Raw genomic sequence first — 17,978 nt, forward strand, 5'->3', positions numbered from 1 at the left:
TTGGTGAAGCCTTAGCCTCTGGTGCTCTGTGTCCACCATTCCCTGAGGATGCAGCTCCTGGGCTTGGAGAGGACCTCAGAGGTCCCGAGGGCTGCTAGAGCAGAGCCAGGTCCTTCATCCTAGCGACGCTCCTCAACCCTGCCGGGGTCTAATTATGAACTGGACCCAGGCAGAGCGAGAGCCCGGACAACTTTGAGCTGCAGCTCCCAGTTAACTTTGTCCGAGTTTGTTCCCTGGGTCACAGTGCCACCTAGAGGATGCGTTCTGTCCTTGGCTGGTTTTCCTGCTGACAAAAAACCGGACCTGATTCACTTGGATCAAAGTACAATGAGGCTGAGGTGGGCGGATCACCTGAGGTCAGGAGTTCAAGACCACCCTGGCCAACATGGTGAACCCTGTGTCTCTACAAAAATACAAAAAAAAAAAAAAAAAAAAAAAAAATTAGCCGGGCGTGATGATGCATGCCTGTAATCCCAGCTACTCAGGTGACTGAGGCAGGAGAATCACCTGAACCAGGGAGGTGGAGGTTGTAGTGAGCCAAGATTGCACCACGGCACTCCAGCCTGGGCAACAGAGCGAGACTGCATCTCAAAAAAAAAAAAAAAGTACAATGAACCCAGATCTTCAGGGACAGTTTGCCTTGTGCCGTCAGCAAATGGAGCTGCTTGGTTGGGAACGAGTGCTGTCTCTGGGACTTGCGTTGGGTCAGCAACACCACAGCAGGTGTTCAGCCTTGCACCTTCAGTAGTGTCAGCTGTACACATACATCCTACAGGATCGTTCACAGGAAGGGGAAAATCAGACTGATGTGTTCCTGCCTGGGTCAAATGACGTGGGTGCCATGCGCACTTATCTTGGAGCCTGGCCCGCCGTTAGCACAGAATGAATATTTACTGTTTCCTGGTTCTGATGAATAACAGCAGCTCATCAGCCACACTCTTAGATGTTTGTGACTGTATTTTGACAAAATAACAAAAAAGGAAAGCCTGCAAGTACTTCCCCGATTGTCCCCTGGTGCTTCTCAGCTGGTAGTGAGATGCTGTGGGCCGACAGTGAGAAGGGGAGGAACAGGCCTCAGGTCAAGTTCACAGGTAGAAGTGAGTTCCCCAGACCATGGCAAATTCATTAGAAAGAAAAAGGTGTGAGGGCTGGAATCATGATGAACTGTCTCATGATGCAATTTTGAGCTGGAACTTATGGAGTGGGCAGCAGGGTAACAGGCAGAATGATGTTGGCATCCACGTGGAGCTGGAGGCAGCCAGCCAGAAACCAGTCCATGAGTAGATCAGGCCGGTAGAGAGTCTCTGGTCTTTGAGAGAACTTGTGTCCTAGTCAGTTTCAAAACAGATAGTTGCTGCTGCCACGTGGGGCCCAAGAAGGGCCATCTAGCACTTGGTGCCACCTTGTGAGCAAGCTGGCAGCCTGTGGATACACCTCTTGGTCTTCTGGGGACAGGTTGGTTGCCAGGTGTGAGGGCTGTTGGCCTGCCTGGGTGGAGAGAGAAGAAAGTGGTTCACACAGGGATCTGGGCTTCTCTTCAAGGGGTTTCCACCATGGGCACGGACTGCCGCTTGGGACGAGGCACACACATGCCATCAGACCCAGCATGCTCAAGCCCCCACAGTGGCTAACACTGAGCAGGACCCCAGGATCCAGAGCCGAGTGTTTACACAATCCGAGGCACACGGTAGAGGGAGCGGCATGTTTTCCAGAGTCACCATGTCACTCTCAGGGGCATATACACCCTCAGCCCTGGCAACATGGCGGCAGGCACTAAGAAGTCCCTACCATCAAGGTGCCCACCTGGGCACTGGGATTGGGTGCCCTATGACGTGTGGGTGAGAAGAAGGAGACAGCCCAGGTGCCGTGGGGTGGGGCTGGGGATGTGGAAGATGCAGGGCAGACAGCAGCCAGGGAGGTCTCACCTCCCTGCCATGTGTCCACAGGGGTGGGCACAGCTGTCAAGGGCACTCTGGTTACTACTGTCTCCACCCCACAGTGACATGAAATCCGAGAGGAGACCTCCCTCACCCGATGTGATTGTGCTGTCTGACAACGAGCAGCCCTCGAGCCCGAGAGTGAATGGGCTGACCACGGTGGCCTTGAAGGAGACTAGCACCGAGGCCCTCATGGTGAGCCATGTGGTGGCACTGCCGCCAGAGCCCCACTGTGTCCTTCCCACTCATGGCGCCCTTGGGTGGAGCTAGTGACGGCAGGGCCTCTGCTTCCCACCAAGGACGCTCTCCCTCAACCCTGTTCCTCTCGCCCCTGCAGAAAAGCAGTCCTGAAGAACGAGAAAGGATGATCAAACAGCTGAAAGAAGAGTTGAGGTTAGAAGAAGCAAAACTCGTTTTGTTGAAAAAGTTGCGGCAGAGTCAGATACAAAAGGAAGCCACCGCCCAGAAGGTGCGTGCCTGTCTCCCCTCCTCGCTGGGCCAGCAGGAGCCTCTGGCCTTGCCTTGATCCCATCATCAATGTCAGGGGCCAGAAAGGTGAAAGGGCTTCCTTGAGGGAGTATAGGGCAAGGTCCCGCTCCCCCATTTGTGGACTCCAGTGTGCATTTTGGATTTAGCTTAGAAGATGTTAAAGTGAATTTCAGTCTAGAGTAATCTGGATCTGAGGGTCTAAAGCTCACTTTTTTTTTTTTTTTTTTTTTGGAGATAGAATCTTGCTCTTTCGCCAGGCTGGAGTGCGGTGACACAAATCCTTGGCTTACTGCAACCTCTTGTCTCCTGGGTTCAGGTGATTGGCCTGCCTTAGCCTCCTGAGTAGCTGGGACTACAGGCACATGCCACCACAGCCAGCTAATTTTTGTATTTTTAGTGGAGACGGGGTTTCACCATGTTGGCCAGGATGGTCTTGATCTCTTGACCTTGTGGTCCACCCTCATGGGCCTCCCAAAGTGCTGGGATTACAGGCATGAGCCACTGCGCCCGCCCTAAACCTCACTTGGACAACAGGTGTCAGGGAAGTGGAGCACAGATGTCTGGTGCCACTGGAAGCATGTTTCTGGGTGAAGGGCTCTGTGCAGAAAGGCCGCCCGCACTGTGGGCGCAGGGGATGCCCCAGTCTCTACTGTCCTCCCTCCTGCTGTGTGCATCTCAGTCCCCTCCCAGCTGGACGTGTGCTGAGCTGCCATGGATCTCAGCCCCAACTCTCAGGAGGGTCCTGCTTCTGTTCCTTCTTCCCTGGAGCCTGAAGCTCACTGTTGCTCTGCTTCTAGATGCAGGTTAATGGGCAGCGAGGTTAAGTTTATTTTGTTGGGCTTTTTGAGTGCTCTGTTCTGGGAAACTCCTACCTTCCGAGTACTTTAGTAATTGCCTCAGTGAACCAGAAAGTAAGTGTGTCCTGGGGGCAGCAGGAGCTGAAGGAAGGACAGGACTCTCCCTGCTCTGGCTTGGGGGTTTGTTTTTTGAAACCCAGCCCCCCCACCCCCGCACACCTCACAGCTACCCAATTAGCAAGTGGGTTGGAAAGAGCCCTGCCTGTTTCTTTTTTCTATTTCTTTGTCACTTGCCAAAAACTCATTGAGGGACACCAAGTCTGTCACTGACCCTTCTTTAGTGGAACATGCAGCTTTAAAAAGTGCCCAGAGTCACTGTTTTCTCACTGAGATTGATATCTCCCTGCCTGGGCCATGGGTCCTTTGCCTCAGCGGCACTGCCGCCATCAGCCATTCTGTCCCCTGGGAGGCACAAGTGGGTGCCAGGACACTGCATGAGTGTCAGGGAGTGGCCAAGAAGTGATGCCGAGAGTAGTGGGTGGGGCTGCTGGAAAATCTCTTCTAAGCCCATGTAGAAATTGTCACCTCCTGCCGCAGACAGGGTCACTTTCAGCCTTCAAGCAGAACTTCTGAGAGCCTGATGCCGTAGGGGAGGAAGACAGTCAGTCCTCGGTGGCAGCATTAAATCTTGGCGCCTCCATGTGGGGAGAGGGCCAGGTGGCCCCTCACCTCCTGGTGTCCTGCTCTCTTGCAGCCCACAGGTTCTGTCGGGAGTGCCGTGACCACCCCTCCCCCGCTTGTTCGGGGCACCCAGAACATTCCTGCTGGCAAGCCATCGCTCCAGGTCAGTGTCCCTGCTGTGTCTCAGTGGGTGCCCTGCCGGCACTGCTGCTGTCAAGAATAGGCTCCTTGGGCTCCCAAACAGCCCTGGTCCAGGTTCTGCAAGAGGTTGCCCTTTCCTTCGGAGTAGGCTGGAGTGAGGCCCTCCAGTCCACAGCCCAGGGGAAAAAGCATATATGCACTCTCCAAGCCCCACGGCCCAAAGTAGGCCGCTGTTGATGTCACAGACAGAATTCATGGCCAGCACTGGAAGGGGGCCTTCCAGTGAGTGCCTCTAGCAAGTCTGATCTCCCTTCATGTTGACTCTTCTGGCCAAGAGAGCCTTCTTCCAGGGCCTCCAGGTGAGGGGCAGAGTCTTTCTCCCAGCCATATGGCTGAGGTCGGAAGAGGCCCTCCTGCCCCTCCCTCTCAAACAGGCCTGAGCCCCCAACTTGCTCTAGGGGGTGACCATGCCCATCCTGCCATGGACCGGCCAGTGTCATGTGAGAATGAACTGCCATGCTGGTGGGACTCACTCAGGAGTGAGCCCAGGTTCGCACGGCTGTGGTTGGAGTCCTGGTCCTTGTTCCAGTGTTTAGAATCAGTAGTCATCTTTACTAATTTTGTGTTACACATTCGCCTTGTTAGTTTGTTTGAGACAGGGTCTTGCTCTGTAACCCAGGCTGGAGTGCAATGGCACGACCTCAGCTCACTGTTGCCTCTGCCTCCTAGACTTAAGCCATCCTTCTGCCTCAGCCTCCCAAGTAGCCAAGATTACAGGCGCACACCACCATGCCTGGGTAATTTTTGTTTTTTGTAGAGATGGGGTTTCACTGTTACTCAGGCTGTTCTCAAATCTCTGGGCTCAAGAGATCCACCCGCCTTGGCCTCCCAATGTGTTGGAATTACAGGCGTGAGTCACCACCCCCAGCCAGCTAGCTAGCTAAATCTTTTTTTTTTTGGTTCCGAGATGGAATCTTGCTCTGTCACCCAGGTTGGAGTGCAGTGGCGCGATCTCAGGTCGCTGCAACCTCCGCCTCCCAGGTTCAAGCAATTCTCCTGCCTCAGCCTCCTGAGTAGCTGGGACTACAGGCATGTGCCACCACGCCCAGCTAATTGTTGTATTTTTAGTAGAGATGGAGTTTCACCATGTTGGCCAGGCTGGTCTCAAACTCCTGACCTTGTGATCTGCCTACCTCGGCCTCACAGAGTGCTGGGATTACAGGCATGAGCCACTGCACCCATCCATAATTTTATTTTTTAACTTTTCTGCTACTTAAAAAAAACCAAACCAAAAAAACTTGTATGTACTTTCATAAAAGCAGTAAAACTGCTGGCTTTAAAAAAAAAAAAAGGGCGGGAGGGGTCCATGTAAATCTGGGTCTTGGTGTCGTTGGCAGACCTCTTCAGCTCGGATGCCCGGCAGTGTCATACCCCCGCCCCTGGTCCGAGGTGGGCAGCAGGCATCCTCGAAGCTGGGGCCACAGGCGAGCTCGCAGGTCGTCATGCCCCCACTCGTCAGGGGGGCCCAGGTAAGCAGAGCTGTGCACACTGGGGAGACCTGGCAGCCTCAGCAGTTGTCTACCTTGAAAGTAGGGCCCTTCCCAGTCCTTGGGGCCAAGGTGCCTGTGCCTTCCGGTCCCCCTCCATTGTTGATCTCAGTCAGATTTCTTGTTCTTCCCACCCTACCCCAACAGCAAATCCACAGCATTAGGCAACATTCCAGCACAGGGCCACCGCCCCTCCTCCTGGCCCCCCGGGCGTCGGTGCCCAGTGTGCAGATTCAGGGACAGAGGATCATCCAGCAGGGCCTCATCCGCGTCGCCAATGTTCCCAACACCAGCCTGCTCGTCAACATCCCACAGGTGAGGGCTGCGCCGCACCGGGTGAGGGAGAGTGTGTGTTCCACCTGTGACTGCTCCCCTTGGACCCAGGTTCTGGGGCACAGTAGTGTCTCCCCGGGCTGTGTGGCATGACCTGCCTTGCTCCCTCAGAGCCAGGCAGGGGCTTGGACTTGAGCTCCTAGGGGCAATAGGGCTGTGTGGGTCGTGGGCAGACTTGCTGTCCAGCACAGGTGGGCAGCTGCCGAGAGGGGCAGTGCACCGACCTGAGCTGAAGGTGGGGTCTGCTCATCAGCCCCATGGCCGAGGAAACAGCACGTGGCACACAGCAGGTTTAGGGGGATAGTCGAGGCCCAGGAGAGGCCGGTGATGGGCCCGGAGATGCCTTGGGGTGCCCTGGAGCCCATGCCACCCTCCCAGCAGTGGCTTCTTTCGATCGCCTCCTCAGCAAATGTTCTCATGTCACCAGGCGCGCCTATTCTTAGCCACACGTCCCTTCACCTCTGTACAGAGCCTCTGAGATGGGGAGGGTCTGTCTCCACCCCCTGGAAGTAGGATGGGAAGAGCAGGACCAAGGGGCGGGCAGGCTGGAAACAGGCGCCTTGGCTGACAGATAAAATTACCGGGTCCGCAGGGGCTTTTGCTGCTGGGCGTGTTTGCTCTTTCTTCCTTCTTTGGCACGGTTTGTTCTTGCCTGCCTGCCCTCAGACAAGAGCGAGACTCTGAGCAGTGTCCCTGCCTGCTTTTGAAGGTCAGGTTCGAGTGTAGAGAAGATGGCTAGTCCTGGACTGACCCAGGCAGGTAGTTTCATACACCTGTGAACTTTTTTTTTTTTTTGGACACAGAGTCTTGCTCTGTTGCCCAGGCTGGATGGAGTACAGTGGTGTGATCAAATATCTTTATTTTGAAACAAGTGTCTTCCTCTTGCTCAGGCTGGAGTGCAGTGGTGCGATCTTGGCTCACTGCAGCCTCTACCTCCCAGGAGATACTCCTGCGTCAGCCTCCCGAGTAGCTGGGACTACAGGCGCCTGCCACCACGCGCGGCTAATTTTTTTGTATTTTTGTTACAGACAGGGTTTCACCGTGTTAGCCAGGATGGTCTCGATCTCCTGACCTCGTGATCCGTCTGCCTGGGCCTCCCAAAATGCTGGGATTACAGGCGTGAGCCACCACGCCCGGCCCCACCCGTGAACTTTTATCCAGTCCTTTCTGTTGTCTTTGTGCCCTGAGGGTTGGCACAGGCAGTCAGTGGCAGAGAAGGTGGTCTGCTCCTAGCAGGGCTTGGGGAGGCTGTGAGGGGAAGGAGTAGGGGAACTGGCTGGTCAGGGGTGACGGAGGCCTGGGTTTGGTCTCAGTTGCTGAGGGGACAAAAAACTGGCAGGCTGGTCTCTGGGAGCCTTCGTTGTAGGGTGGGACCCTGGGAAGGCATCCTGTACACCCTGCGCCCCACAGTGTGGCATTTGCAAGTCACTGGGTGTGTCCATTTTCTGGGGGTGGGGTGCACAGCTTTCCTCATATTTCCAGAGGGGTCCTCAGCCCCCAAAAGCTAAGAACATTGGCATGTGGTCAGTTCTGGGTTTCGGGGAGAGCCCCATCCAGCAGTTGTGGGGTTGGTGGAGATAGTCAAGGGTCTGCTTCTGGGATCCAGGCAGGACTGTGAAGTGGCACTGCAGCAGCGAGGACTAGGTGGAGGGGAAGGGGAAGAGGTTGGCCTAGGAGCTGCTTCCCCCATCACCCCATAAGAACTCAGGGACTACCTCAGACATTAGCATCCCAGGGGAGCACGTGCAGAGAGGCTCATGGGGGTGCTGCGGTGAGCACTCTCATACCCTGTGAGAAGGCAGTAGGCCAGGCCGTAGCCAGAGGACAGTGGCCCTGCTGGGCAGGGTGGTGACCACCAGAAGCTGGTGACAGCCACGTGGGTGCCCTCACAATCACATGACGGAGCGCGGCAAATTATAGATTTTAAGTGTGTGCGGTGTATCTGGTAAACCTTTGCGTGTGTGTGCAGATGAGCAGTTGCCTCCTAGGGTGGCGTGTTTCTCGCAGCTCTCCCTGCTGCCCTGGCTTCTAAGAGCCTGTTACCATGGCTGGGTTCACTTTCGTAAGGATGCCATCATCAAGGGGACTGGTTAGTCAGTGCAGTTGAAGGGACCTCGGGCATGGGGGCGCTGGGGAACATTCCTCTGGGCAGGCACACAGAGCGCCCTAACTGAGTTCTTGTCTCCCAAAGCCCACCCCAGCATCACTGAAGGGGACGACAGCCACCTCCGCTCAGGCCAACTCCACCCCCACTAGCGTGGCCTCTGTGGTCACCTCTGCTGAGTCTCCAGCAAGCCGACAGGCAGCCGCCAAGCTGGCGCTGCGCAAACAGCTGGAGAAGACGCTACTCGAGATCCCCCCACCCAAGCCCCCAGCCCCAGAGATGAATTTCCTGCCCAGTGCCGCCAACAACGAGTTCATCTACCTGGTCGGCCTGGAGGAGGTGGTGCAGAACCTACTGGAGACACAAGGTGCGTGGCCTGGACCCAGTGAGGTTGCTTCTGCCTCTGGCCTCCAAGGGTGCCCCCTGGGTTCTTTCCAACACACAGCAGAGGCTGGGGCAGGGCTGCCTAGCCAGGAGGGTCTTGGGTAGGCTTGGCAGGAACACCATCAGTGCCACTGTGGAGTCTGGACACTGTCCTCTGGTTGGGGCCTCTGAGAGCCAGGCCCTGAGAGGCTCAGGGCCCAGGGGGACGGGCAGTAGTGGCCTCCATGATGTTGGCGTGTGGTGGAGTACAGGTGAGGGTGCACATCTGTGGGAGACTGACGGGGTTGGCCTCCACAAAGGGCTCTCAAACCAGTGTGGGGTTGTGACACACAGGCAGAACCTTCCAGAGCTTCGAGTGCTCCCAGCTTCTGAGGAGGGAGAGGGACAGCCCACCCCATTGCCCCCGCCTGGGCAGGCTCGCACAATCACCCTCTTCAGGGGCAGTGTGGAGTGCACCTTGTCCTGGGGGATTTAAGAATAAAAGGGCATCTGCAGGGTGATCAACACAGCATTGGAGATAGCCAGGTGGGTGGATCTGGGTGGGCGAATCGGCCCCCAGGGAGCCCCTGCTTCCTGGATGTGGAGACCAAGGATGTTTCTGCCCACAGGTTGAGGTAGGGGTGACACGAGTAGGCCAGGAGGCTGAGTCCTCTTCTGGTGACTGCATCAGACCCTCAGAGCAGAGGAGTGGGCAGGACTGTGAGGGGCCCAGGGCAGGGGCAGTTTCCTCCTCAGGACATGGGGCATTTGGGGGTACCCCCTCCTAAGAATGAACTGAGCACCTCAGCAGCCACAAAGCACTGGCTGGATGACTTGCCTGTCACCCTTATTAACTCGTACATAACCTAGGGTGCCCACCACATCGAGGCAGGGCCTGGCATGGTCCTTGCTGGTTCTCAGTGGTGTCATGTCCAGCGGTGGGTGGGACAGGAGGCCGACGTTTTCTGAAGCTGTTTGGCCTTGGCTGGCCCTATGTCCACATGTCATTGGTGCCCAGTAGGCAGTTGCAGAACGAACAGACTGCGGCAACTGAGGCTCCAGCATCCCGGGCTGGGGGCGGCCAGGACCCTGACTGTCATCCTGTCTCTCTGACTTGAGCCACGTGCTGTCTGCTTGCAGCGGGCAGGATGTCAGCTGCCACTGTGCTGTCCCGGGAGCCCTACATGTGTGCACAGTGCAAGACGGACTTCACGTGCCGCTGGCGGGAGGAGAAGAGCGGCGCCATCATGTGTGAGAACTGCATGACGACCAACCAGAAGAAGGCGCTCAAGGTGGAGCACACCAGCCGGCTGAAGGCCGCCTTCGTGAAGGCGCTGCAGCAGGAGCAGGAGATTGAGCAGCGGCTCCTGCAGCAGGGTGCGGCCCCTGCACAGGCCAAGGCGGAGCCCGCCGCCGCCCCACACCCCGCGCTGAAGCAGGTGAGCCTGGCCTGCTGCCGGCAGCCCCAACCCTGGGAGGCAGAGGCCGTTCCACGATCCGCCCCACACCCTCACTGCGCCGCCTGATTGTTAACTGCGCGTCTAAATTGCAGTTAATGGTGGCGTTGGGCGGCGAAAACACTAATTTGCAGTGTCTTTAGATTTTGTAGCTCTCACTCGCAGGCTGCCGGCTGACAAGTACTGCTTGTCTCCAAGGACTTTTCTGAAAGCCACGCTGAGATACCAAAGGGGCGTTTGGAAGAAATGTTCTTGCTAAATTTGGAGAGGAACAAGTTTGAAATCAAGTTTTTTGTTCTCGTGTTGTTTTATTTTAATGTTTCTCCTTCCCACCCTCTGTAGACCCGAAGCTCCCTTTTGGCAATTTTTGTCTTCTTGGAAGTTCTTTGCAATTCACTAAACACATTTCCTCAAGATCCCCATGTGGCGCCTAAAGTCCCCGGGGGACGGGCCTGTCCTGTGGGTCTCCCCCTCGGTCACTCTGGGCCAGCCAGCGGACGGCACTGACTTCGCTTTTAACCCCCATTTGTGTAGGTCATAAAACCCCGGCGTAAGTTGGCGTTCCGCTCAGGAGAGGCCCGCGACTGGAGTAACGGGGCTGTGCTACAGGTCAGAACCGCGCCGGGCGCCGGGAGCCCCGCGCCCCCACCGCAGCTCGTGACCACGTCAGTCGCCGACTGTCACGCTGCCTCTTCTATCTGTCTCTCCCTCTGTTTCTGTTTCTCTCTCTCCCCTCCCCCACCCCTCTGTGTAACTTACCTGGTCTCCTGATTTTGGACTTTAGGGACCCCGTGTGGGTGGGAAGAGGTCAGCCAGAGCAAGGAGAGGCTGCGCTGAGTGTCTCGCCCGCTGCTGTCTTTTTCCCTGTGTGAGCCGTCGCCCCCCTCTCTCCACTGCAGGCCTCCAGCCAGCTTTCCCGGGGTTCGGCCACAACTCCCCGAGGTGTCCTGCACACCTTCAGTCCGTCACCAAAACTGCAGAACTCAGCCTCGGCCACAGCCCTGGTCAGCAGGACCGGCAGACATTCCGAGAGAACCGTGAGCTCCGGCAAGGGCAGCGCCACCTCCAACTGGAAGAAGACGCCCCTCAGCACAGGTGGGTGGCCTTTGCAGGACTCCCCAGGGGACCTACCCATTGCAGGGTCCACCCTTCCTTATCGTAAACAGAGGCACATGTGCACCCGGTAAACACAGGAAAGCCTGCTTCCCAGACCCGCTTCCCAAGCTCGACCTCCTCGGACTCTGGCTTTCTCTCCCGCCCCTAAGCAGGACACCCTGAAGAAGTGACAGCCACAAGCAGATAGGAAATAGTAACTACCCTCACTCTCTGCACCCAGGCTCAGCCTTTGACCCGCAAAATGTGGGCCAGGCCTGGTTCAGAGGGTGCCCCCACAGCCATCCACATGGACTCTTGTCAGCACACACCCCTGTCTTGCCCGCTCAGGGTTCCCCATTTCTCTTTGTGCTGCAGTGAACATCCTTTTTTCTGTCATTGTGCCATCCATGCTGCGGTTGCACCGAGTGGTGCAGAGTAGAACAGTAATGCGGGGCAGGGGGTGCGCCCAGGGCAGGGGCCAGGCTCACCTAGGGCAGGTCGTGGAGGCCTTGCCGGAGACGGTGTTTGAAGAACAACCAGTGGGGGTGAAGGCCCTCGAGTGGGCTCTCCTGAGTCAGCTGCGGCCCCACCGTCCCTGGCATGGTCCCGATGGCCTGTTTATTTTCTCACGTATGTGCTAACATTAGAACAAAAGTTTAATATTTATTGTGTCCACCAAAAATGGGGAAATAAAAGGTGGTCAGGAAGGGCCAAGTTATGGAGACGGGCACCCTCTGGGAGAGGAACCAAAGTGTCCCACATGCACCCTGAAGCCTGTGACCCTGCAGGTAGGAGAGGACAGTCATGAGACAGATCCTAGGCAGAGTGGGGGAGCCTGAGAGTCTGCTGAGCCTGCCGCTGTCCTAAGTGAGGGGCGTGCCCAGGTACCAGGCTCTGCAGGAGCAGTTCAGGAGAGGGCAGATGTTCAGCTGCAGAGGAATGCAGGCAGCCTGGACAGTTGAGTACACTGTCATCAAAGGAGCCAGCCAGACGTTCTGCTCAGCAGGTTTAAGACAGCTAAGGACTCACGGGCTGGTCAGAAATTACTCTTGTGGGAAGTTTGAAAGTATAAGAAAGAAAGTAGGAGAAGTCTAGCCGGGCGCGGTGGCTCACACCTGTAATCCCAGCACTTTGGGAGGCCGAGGCAGGTGGATCACGAGGTCAGGAGATCGAGACCATCCTGGCTAACACAGTGAAACCCCGTCTCTATAAAAATACAAAAAATTAGCCGGGCGTGGTGGCAGACGTCTAGTCCCAGCTACTCGGGAGACCGAGGCAGGAGAATGGTGTGAACGGGAGGCGGAGCTTGCAGTGAGCCGAGATCGTGCCACAGCACTCCAGCCTGGGCAACGACCAAGACTCCGTCTCAAAAAAAAAAAAAAAGGAGGCCGGGCGCGGTGGCTCAAGCCTGTAATCCCAGCACTTTGGGAGGCCGAGATGGGCGGATCACGAGGTCAGGAGATCGAGACCATCCTGGCTAACACGGTGAAACCCCGTCTCTACTAAGAAATACAAAAAATAGCCGGGCGAGGTGGCAGCGCCTGTAGTCCCAGCTACTCGGGAGGCTGAGGCAGGAGAATGGCGTGAACCCGGGAGGCGGAGCTTGCAGTGAGCTGAGATCCGGCCACTGCACTCCAGCCTGGGCTACAGAGCGAGACTCCGTCTCAAAAAAAAAAAAAAAAAAAGGAGAGGTCGATAAGTGTGTGCATGTGGGCACGGTGGTGGAAGTCATCTGGAAGCCGTGTGTGTGAGTATGTGTTTGAAGTTTGAAAGAAATAGTTGAAAGCACGGTTTCCTAAAAGAGTTACCCCGAGGGTTTCGAGAGAGTGCCTGGCAGCACCCAGTTGCCAGGTTTCTGGAGTGCTGCCCTTGCACATAGGGGTGGTTCCTAAGAATATTTGACCTGGGAACACTTTTTCCACAAGATGTATTAGCCACCACTAAAAATACTCTTAGGGCCAGACGTGCTGGCTCTCACCTGTAATCCCAGCACTTTGTGAGGTTGAAATGGGAGGATTGCTTGAGCCTAGGAGTTTGAGACCAGCCTGGGCAACATGGTGAGACCTTGTCTCTACAAAAAAATAATTAGCCAAGCATATGGCATGTGTCTGTGGTCCCAGCTACTCAGGAGGCTGAGGGAGGAGGATCGCTTGAGCATGGGAGGTTAAGGCTGCAGTGAGCACTGATTGTGCCACTGCAGTCCAGCCTGGGCAAGAGTGAGACCCCATTTCAAGGGGTCTGGGGCAGCCCTTACCCTCTGGCCAAAAATCCTACGTGTGCTGGGGGCATTTATTTATTTTCCAATCATAAAAGTGATATTTGTCCATCATGGAAATTTGGAAAATACAGAGAGAAAAGACTGTGGCAATGGGTTTGCCCCAGTGTCTCCTCTTCCCTTGAGGGTCCTTTGTGGAAATGTGTGCCTTGCGTTGGCTACTTTGTGTGTTAATGAGAGACCCTTTCTGTAAGCATTAAAATTTGAGCTGGGCACAGTGGCTCGTGCCTATAATCCCAGTGCTTTGACAGGCCAAGGCAGGAGGATTGCTTGAGGCCTGGAGTTTGAGACCAGTCTAGATCATGCAAACCACAAGACTTCATCTCTACAAATTAAAAACAACCACCACCAAGAAAAAAAAACACTTGAGGGTAGCAGATAGGTTTTTTCCTTTTTTTGTTGTTTTTGTTTTTGTTTTTGTTTTTTGTTTTCTTCTTTTGGAGACAACTTCTTGCTATGTTGCCCAGGCTGGAGTGCAGTAGCACGATCATAGCTCACTTGCAGCCTGGATCTCCTAGACCCAAGCAATCCTCCCACTTCAGCCTCTGGAGTAGCTGGGACTGCAGGGATGTGCCACCATGTCCAGCTGATATTTTTTTAGAGATGGGGCCTCGCTGTGTTGCCCAGGCTGGTCTCCTGGCCTCAAGCGATCTTCCCACCCCAGCCTCTCAAAGTGCTGGGATTCCAGGCTGAGCCTCTGCGCCCGGCTAAGATAGTTTTTCATGGCTGCATAGTATTCCATCCTGTATTATTATCCTGTTGCACAAATTTGTTTATGGTTTTCCACTGTTCTAAGCAGCACTGCGGTCAGTGCCTTCATTTCTGTAAACACAGGTGGCTGCTGACCCTCTGATGATTGCCCTGCACTTGGGATTACTTTGGCAGAACCTGGAAATGTCAGGGCCATTGAGTTGCTGCCTAAATACTCTTTAGCTCTGGGGCCTGGGATTTGAAACGTTGATTGAGTTAGTAGTGTGGGCAGCTTGGCAAGGGCTCCTGGGTCCTTAGTGTGTTTTGGGGCTGGGGTCTAGGCACCCGTGACTGGGTTCCTCCCAGGAGTCCTCCTGACGAGGGCCTTCTCGGCTGGTTGCTCTGTTCTGTTGCAGGCGGGACCCTTGCGTTTGTCAGCCCAAGCCTAGCGGTGCACAAGAGCTCCTCGGCCGTGGACCGCCAGCGAGAGTACCTCCTGGACATGATCCCACCCCGCTCCATCCCCCAGTCAGCCACGTGGAAATAGTGTGAGCCAGGCCCCGTGGAAGACGGGCTTCCTCCTCCCCCACCTGGCCCCCAGTCTAGAAGGACCCACTGTACCACCCTCCGCTGGCTCGGGAAGACACCGTGCCCGTCCCAAGAGCAAGCACCGGCCGTGCTGCAGAGGCGAGACCTCAATTCTTGGCTACAAAGTTTCATCAGGGCTGGGGGGCTGGTGTCGCCTCATAGGCGGACAAGGATCATCGCTGGGGAACCTTTTCCGTGGGCTTTCTTCCTTTCTCTCTTTGCCTTTAGTTTGCCCGACACCAGCAGAAAAGTGGACCTTGGGGGTTGGTTCTGCTCCCGGCCCCCTTGTTCGGCCCCTGCCGGCACACGGGCGGCTCACCCTGGACACTGTGACGCGCATGGGCAAGGCCAGCGCCCGGGGCTTCTGAACCGAGCGGGGCATTTCGTTTTGTTTTTGCTTTTCCCCGTCTTAGGCTCCCGATCTTTGACTGCCTTCCCATGGCGATCTATAAGTTGAAAGATTTTTTTTTAATCACCTCATAATGATGGAGTTAAAAGTAAACCGTGCAGACCCTGGGGTCCCTGTTGTGCGCTGCGTCGTCCCACTGGCCCTGTGCCCTGGAGGGTGGGCGGCTTATGGTGCCACAGCCCCTGGCAGGGACGGCCGGCCCGCCCCGGTAACTGATGGACAGATGCAGGATGACAGAGGCAGCCCTCGCTTCAGCTGAACGCCTCCACTGCTGCTTGTTCTGGAGACCCCCGCCCCCGGACCTCCCAGACTTAGCAGAAGAACAAACCGAGGAACAGACCCAGCCAGAGAAGCAGGGATTCCAGAAGCTGCCGGTGAAGGGAGGAGGAGAGGATCCGGTCGGCAGCAGCCCCGAGCAGGAAGCTGGAGTGGGGACTGTTGCGGGGTTTTTCTGTTGTGGTTTATTTTATTAAATTCTTTCCTTTTTTCTATTCATTTCGATGGACGCAATCTTAAGCCACCCTGGCCTTGTTCCTAGCAGGTGAACGTGCACAGGTGTGTGGAGGTCGGGAGGCGCCGTCCAGGTGTGCGGCCAGCCGCTGCGCACAGACTTCAGGTTTTCCGTTTGGGTCTAGTTTAGAACCTGTCCTTAAACCTCGGGGTTGCTGTCAGGATTTGCTTTCAGACTTTTTTTTTTTTTTTTTTTTTCTTTTTGTAACTCCCTTTAGAGTCTACAAAAATGTTTTAAAAGGATCAGGTCTGCTTTTAGTTTCATTTTTGTTTCTTTCCCGTCCCACTCTTTAAAAACTGGTTCCATGAGGAAAGGCAGAAGCCGTTCTGTGTCTCCTTCACACTGGGCCGGCTTCTTGCTGTTGCGAGGGCGTCCTGTGCCCACTTACATGCGTGTGTCTCCGTGAGGACTGGGTTCCACCGGTCTCAATTGAGCTCCAGCCCTGGTTTTTCTACCCATGCAGTTAGGGGATTTAATTTAAATTTTTTTTTGTAGGGCCGCCGCCTTCAAACACAACTGCTACAACGTTCTAATAAAGGCTCATTTAACCCCCAGGCTCCTGTCGTGTGAATATCCTCAGTCTGTAGGAAACTTTTTTGATACACCATAGAAGACCTAGTTTTGGAAAATATTACCTAGTTTTTTGTTGTGCAAACCCCCAAATTTCTCACTGATTTTTGTTTTTTTGTGCGTAACTTGGATGGGCTGAAGAAGGTGAGGGCAGGGTGGGGAAGGGTGGCTTTCATTCCAAGATCCAGGGATTTGGGGAAAAGGAAGGAATTTGATGTTTTTTGGGGTGGGAGGGGAGGGTGTGTTTTTTACACCAAAAAAAAAAAAAAAAAAATCAAGAGTATGCAAGCATTTCTATTCCTCGCATTTTTCTGTGTGCCTGGCAAATAAATACCTGTCTCCTACGACCCTGAGCTGTTAGCCCTCTCTGTTCCATGACGGGGGCCAGATCTTCCAGCTCCTCCCGGAAGGAGCACCCAGGCTGGCTTCTTCCCACTGAAAGCCCTGCCCGGCGAACCAACCTCAGTTCTATGCAGTGGCTGGGGATCAGGCATCCAGGCCAAAGTCACCTCTGCGTGCTGCAGCGTGGGTCAGCTGGGTCTGACCAGGGGGCCAGATCCGAGCCGCACCCGCCGGCCCCCAGCCCCAGCTCCAGCTCCTGACCTCTCCCAACCTGGCCCAGCTGTCCTTTCAGGGCTGATGACTGTCAACCCGTCCTTATGGACTGCTGCCCCTTGAAAGGGAGAGGGTCAGCCCCAGGTCCCCAGGGAGTATTCCATCAGGGACAACGTACATACTGTGATATAGTTTTTTTTTTTTTAATAATTTCAGGGGGCAAAAGTGTGAGATGCCTTAATCTTTGCTTCATTTCTGCTGTCTCGAGCACTCTAGCCCATTATTTCCTTTCAGTTCCTTGCAGCATAACCTCTATGATAAGCCCCAAGCGGGTTGTTGTATGATGACGTTTATGATGTTCCAGGTGAAGGCATTATTAAGTACCTCTCTGGGTGTGGGGTTTGGATTCATCAGGATAGCTATTGATTGATGTTTAGGGTGTTCTACCTGCAGCAAAGCACACCCTCAAAACCGGCCAGTGCCTGGTCCTGGTCTCTCTTGAGAGCCCTACCAGGATCAGGTTCCTGCAAGCCGTCAGAATGTGGGAGCCCCCAGCCCAACTGATTGTAACTATCCCCTGTTATCTGTGACATGAACCTCCAACAGCACCTGGAAACTTCCTTCTGTCGGCTGCCCTGTAGACAGGGCTGGGGAGATCTCAGAGTTCACACCTCGCCTGTTGTAGTGGAGGTGGGGGGTAGGGTTTGGAATGGCCAAGTGCCCTTGGAGCCTCCCACAGCTATGGCCGTCTTGACCTCATCCCAGGAACTCTACGGTGACATCAAGAACCATCTCTCTGATGAGGTCTGTAGGAGCCCTTCTCAGGGTGGAACAGCCCACAGTGCTAGTGGCTCCTGGTCTTTCCTGTACTCCGCGGACCTTGGTGAAGCAAAAGCTTCAGGGCAGAGGGAATGGGGCGACCCAGTGGCAGCCCCACTGGGCCCCGTGGCTCCCACTCTCCTATTGGATGTAGAGGCAGGGGAAAGACTTCTCTATACAAATATTCTCATCGCAGGGGTCGCCATCACAGAAGGGATGATCCTTGCTGCTCTGCCATAGGGTTTTTGATGCCGAGCTATGCTGCAGATGACGTTAACCTAAAGAACTTGGACTGAGCTTTTAAAAAAGGACAGCAAACAATTTTATAATCCTTAAAGTGTAATAGACGGTTACACTAGTGCAGGGTATTGGGGGGGGCTCTTCGGGGGTGGAGGCTGTCACTTGTATTTATTGTGACTCTAAATCTTTGATAGTAAAACAAATGTAAAAAGAAATGTTTGCCACCAGATGGGAATAGAAGTTCCAGTAAGCAGGCTGGAATGGGTGGCTATACGTTGTATCACGAGGAAGTTTTAGACTCTGAAGGATAATAAATGGATGATGTGTCAACTGAACTTTTCTTTTGTCCCTTCTGCCCTGGCTTCTCTGTATCGTTT

General features: G+C 55.0%; 1 protein-coding gene across 14 annotated transcripts in view; it reads left to right on the forward strand.

Moving 5' to 3' along the window:
• LOC105498758 (GATA zinc finger domain containing 2A) overlaps positions 1 to 17,936 on the forward strand; it is a 127,079-nt gene extending 109,143 nt beyond the window's left edge. For 10 of the 14 annotated variants that reach the window (XM_011771362.3, XM_011710389.3, XM_011711051.3 and 7 more), the window contains 10 exons: positions 2,000 to 2,132; positions 2,275 to 2,406; positions 3,978 to 4,067; positions 5,443 to 5,574; positions 5,740 to 5,907; positions 8,117 to 8,396; positions 9,533 to 9,831; positions 10,384 to 10,458; positions 10,749 to 10,944; positions 14,326 to 17,936. In XM_011771362.3, coding sequence (XP_011769664.1) covers positions 2,000 to 2,132; positions 2,275 to 2,406; positions 3,978 to 4,067; positions 5,443 to 5,574; positions 5,740 to 5,907; positions 8,117 to 8,396; positions 9,533 to 9,831; positions 10,384 to 10,458; positions 10,749 to 10,944; positions 14,326 to 14,456 — 1,636 coding nt within the window. In that variant the 3' untranslated portion in view covers positions 14,457 to 17,936. The remainder of the gene's footprint in view (positions 1 to 1,999; positions 2,133 to 2,274; positions 2,407 to 3,977; positions 4,068 to 5,442; positions 5,575 to 5,739; positions 5,908 to 8,116; positions 8,397 to 9,532; positions 9,832 to 10,383; positions 10,459 to 10,748; positions 10,945 to 14,325) is intronic. The other 4 variants (XM_071087698.1, XM_071087700.1, XM_011714389.3 and 1 more) reach the window with 1 other exon arrangement.
• The last annotated feature ends 42 nt before the right edge of the window (positions 17,937 to 17,978 follow it).

This window comes from Macaca nemestrina, chromosome 20 (genome assembly GCF_043159975.1).
Source record: "Macaca nemestrina isolate mMacNem1 chromosome 20, mMacNem.hap1, whole genome shotgun sequence".
Taxonomy (NCBI): domain Eukaryota; kingdom Metazoa; phylum Chordata; class Mammalia; order Primates; family Cercopithecidae; genus Macaca; species Macaca nemestrina.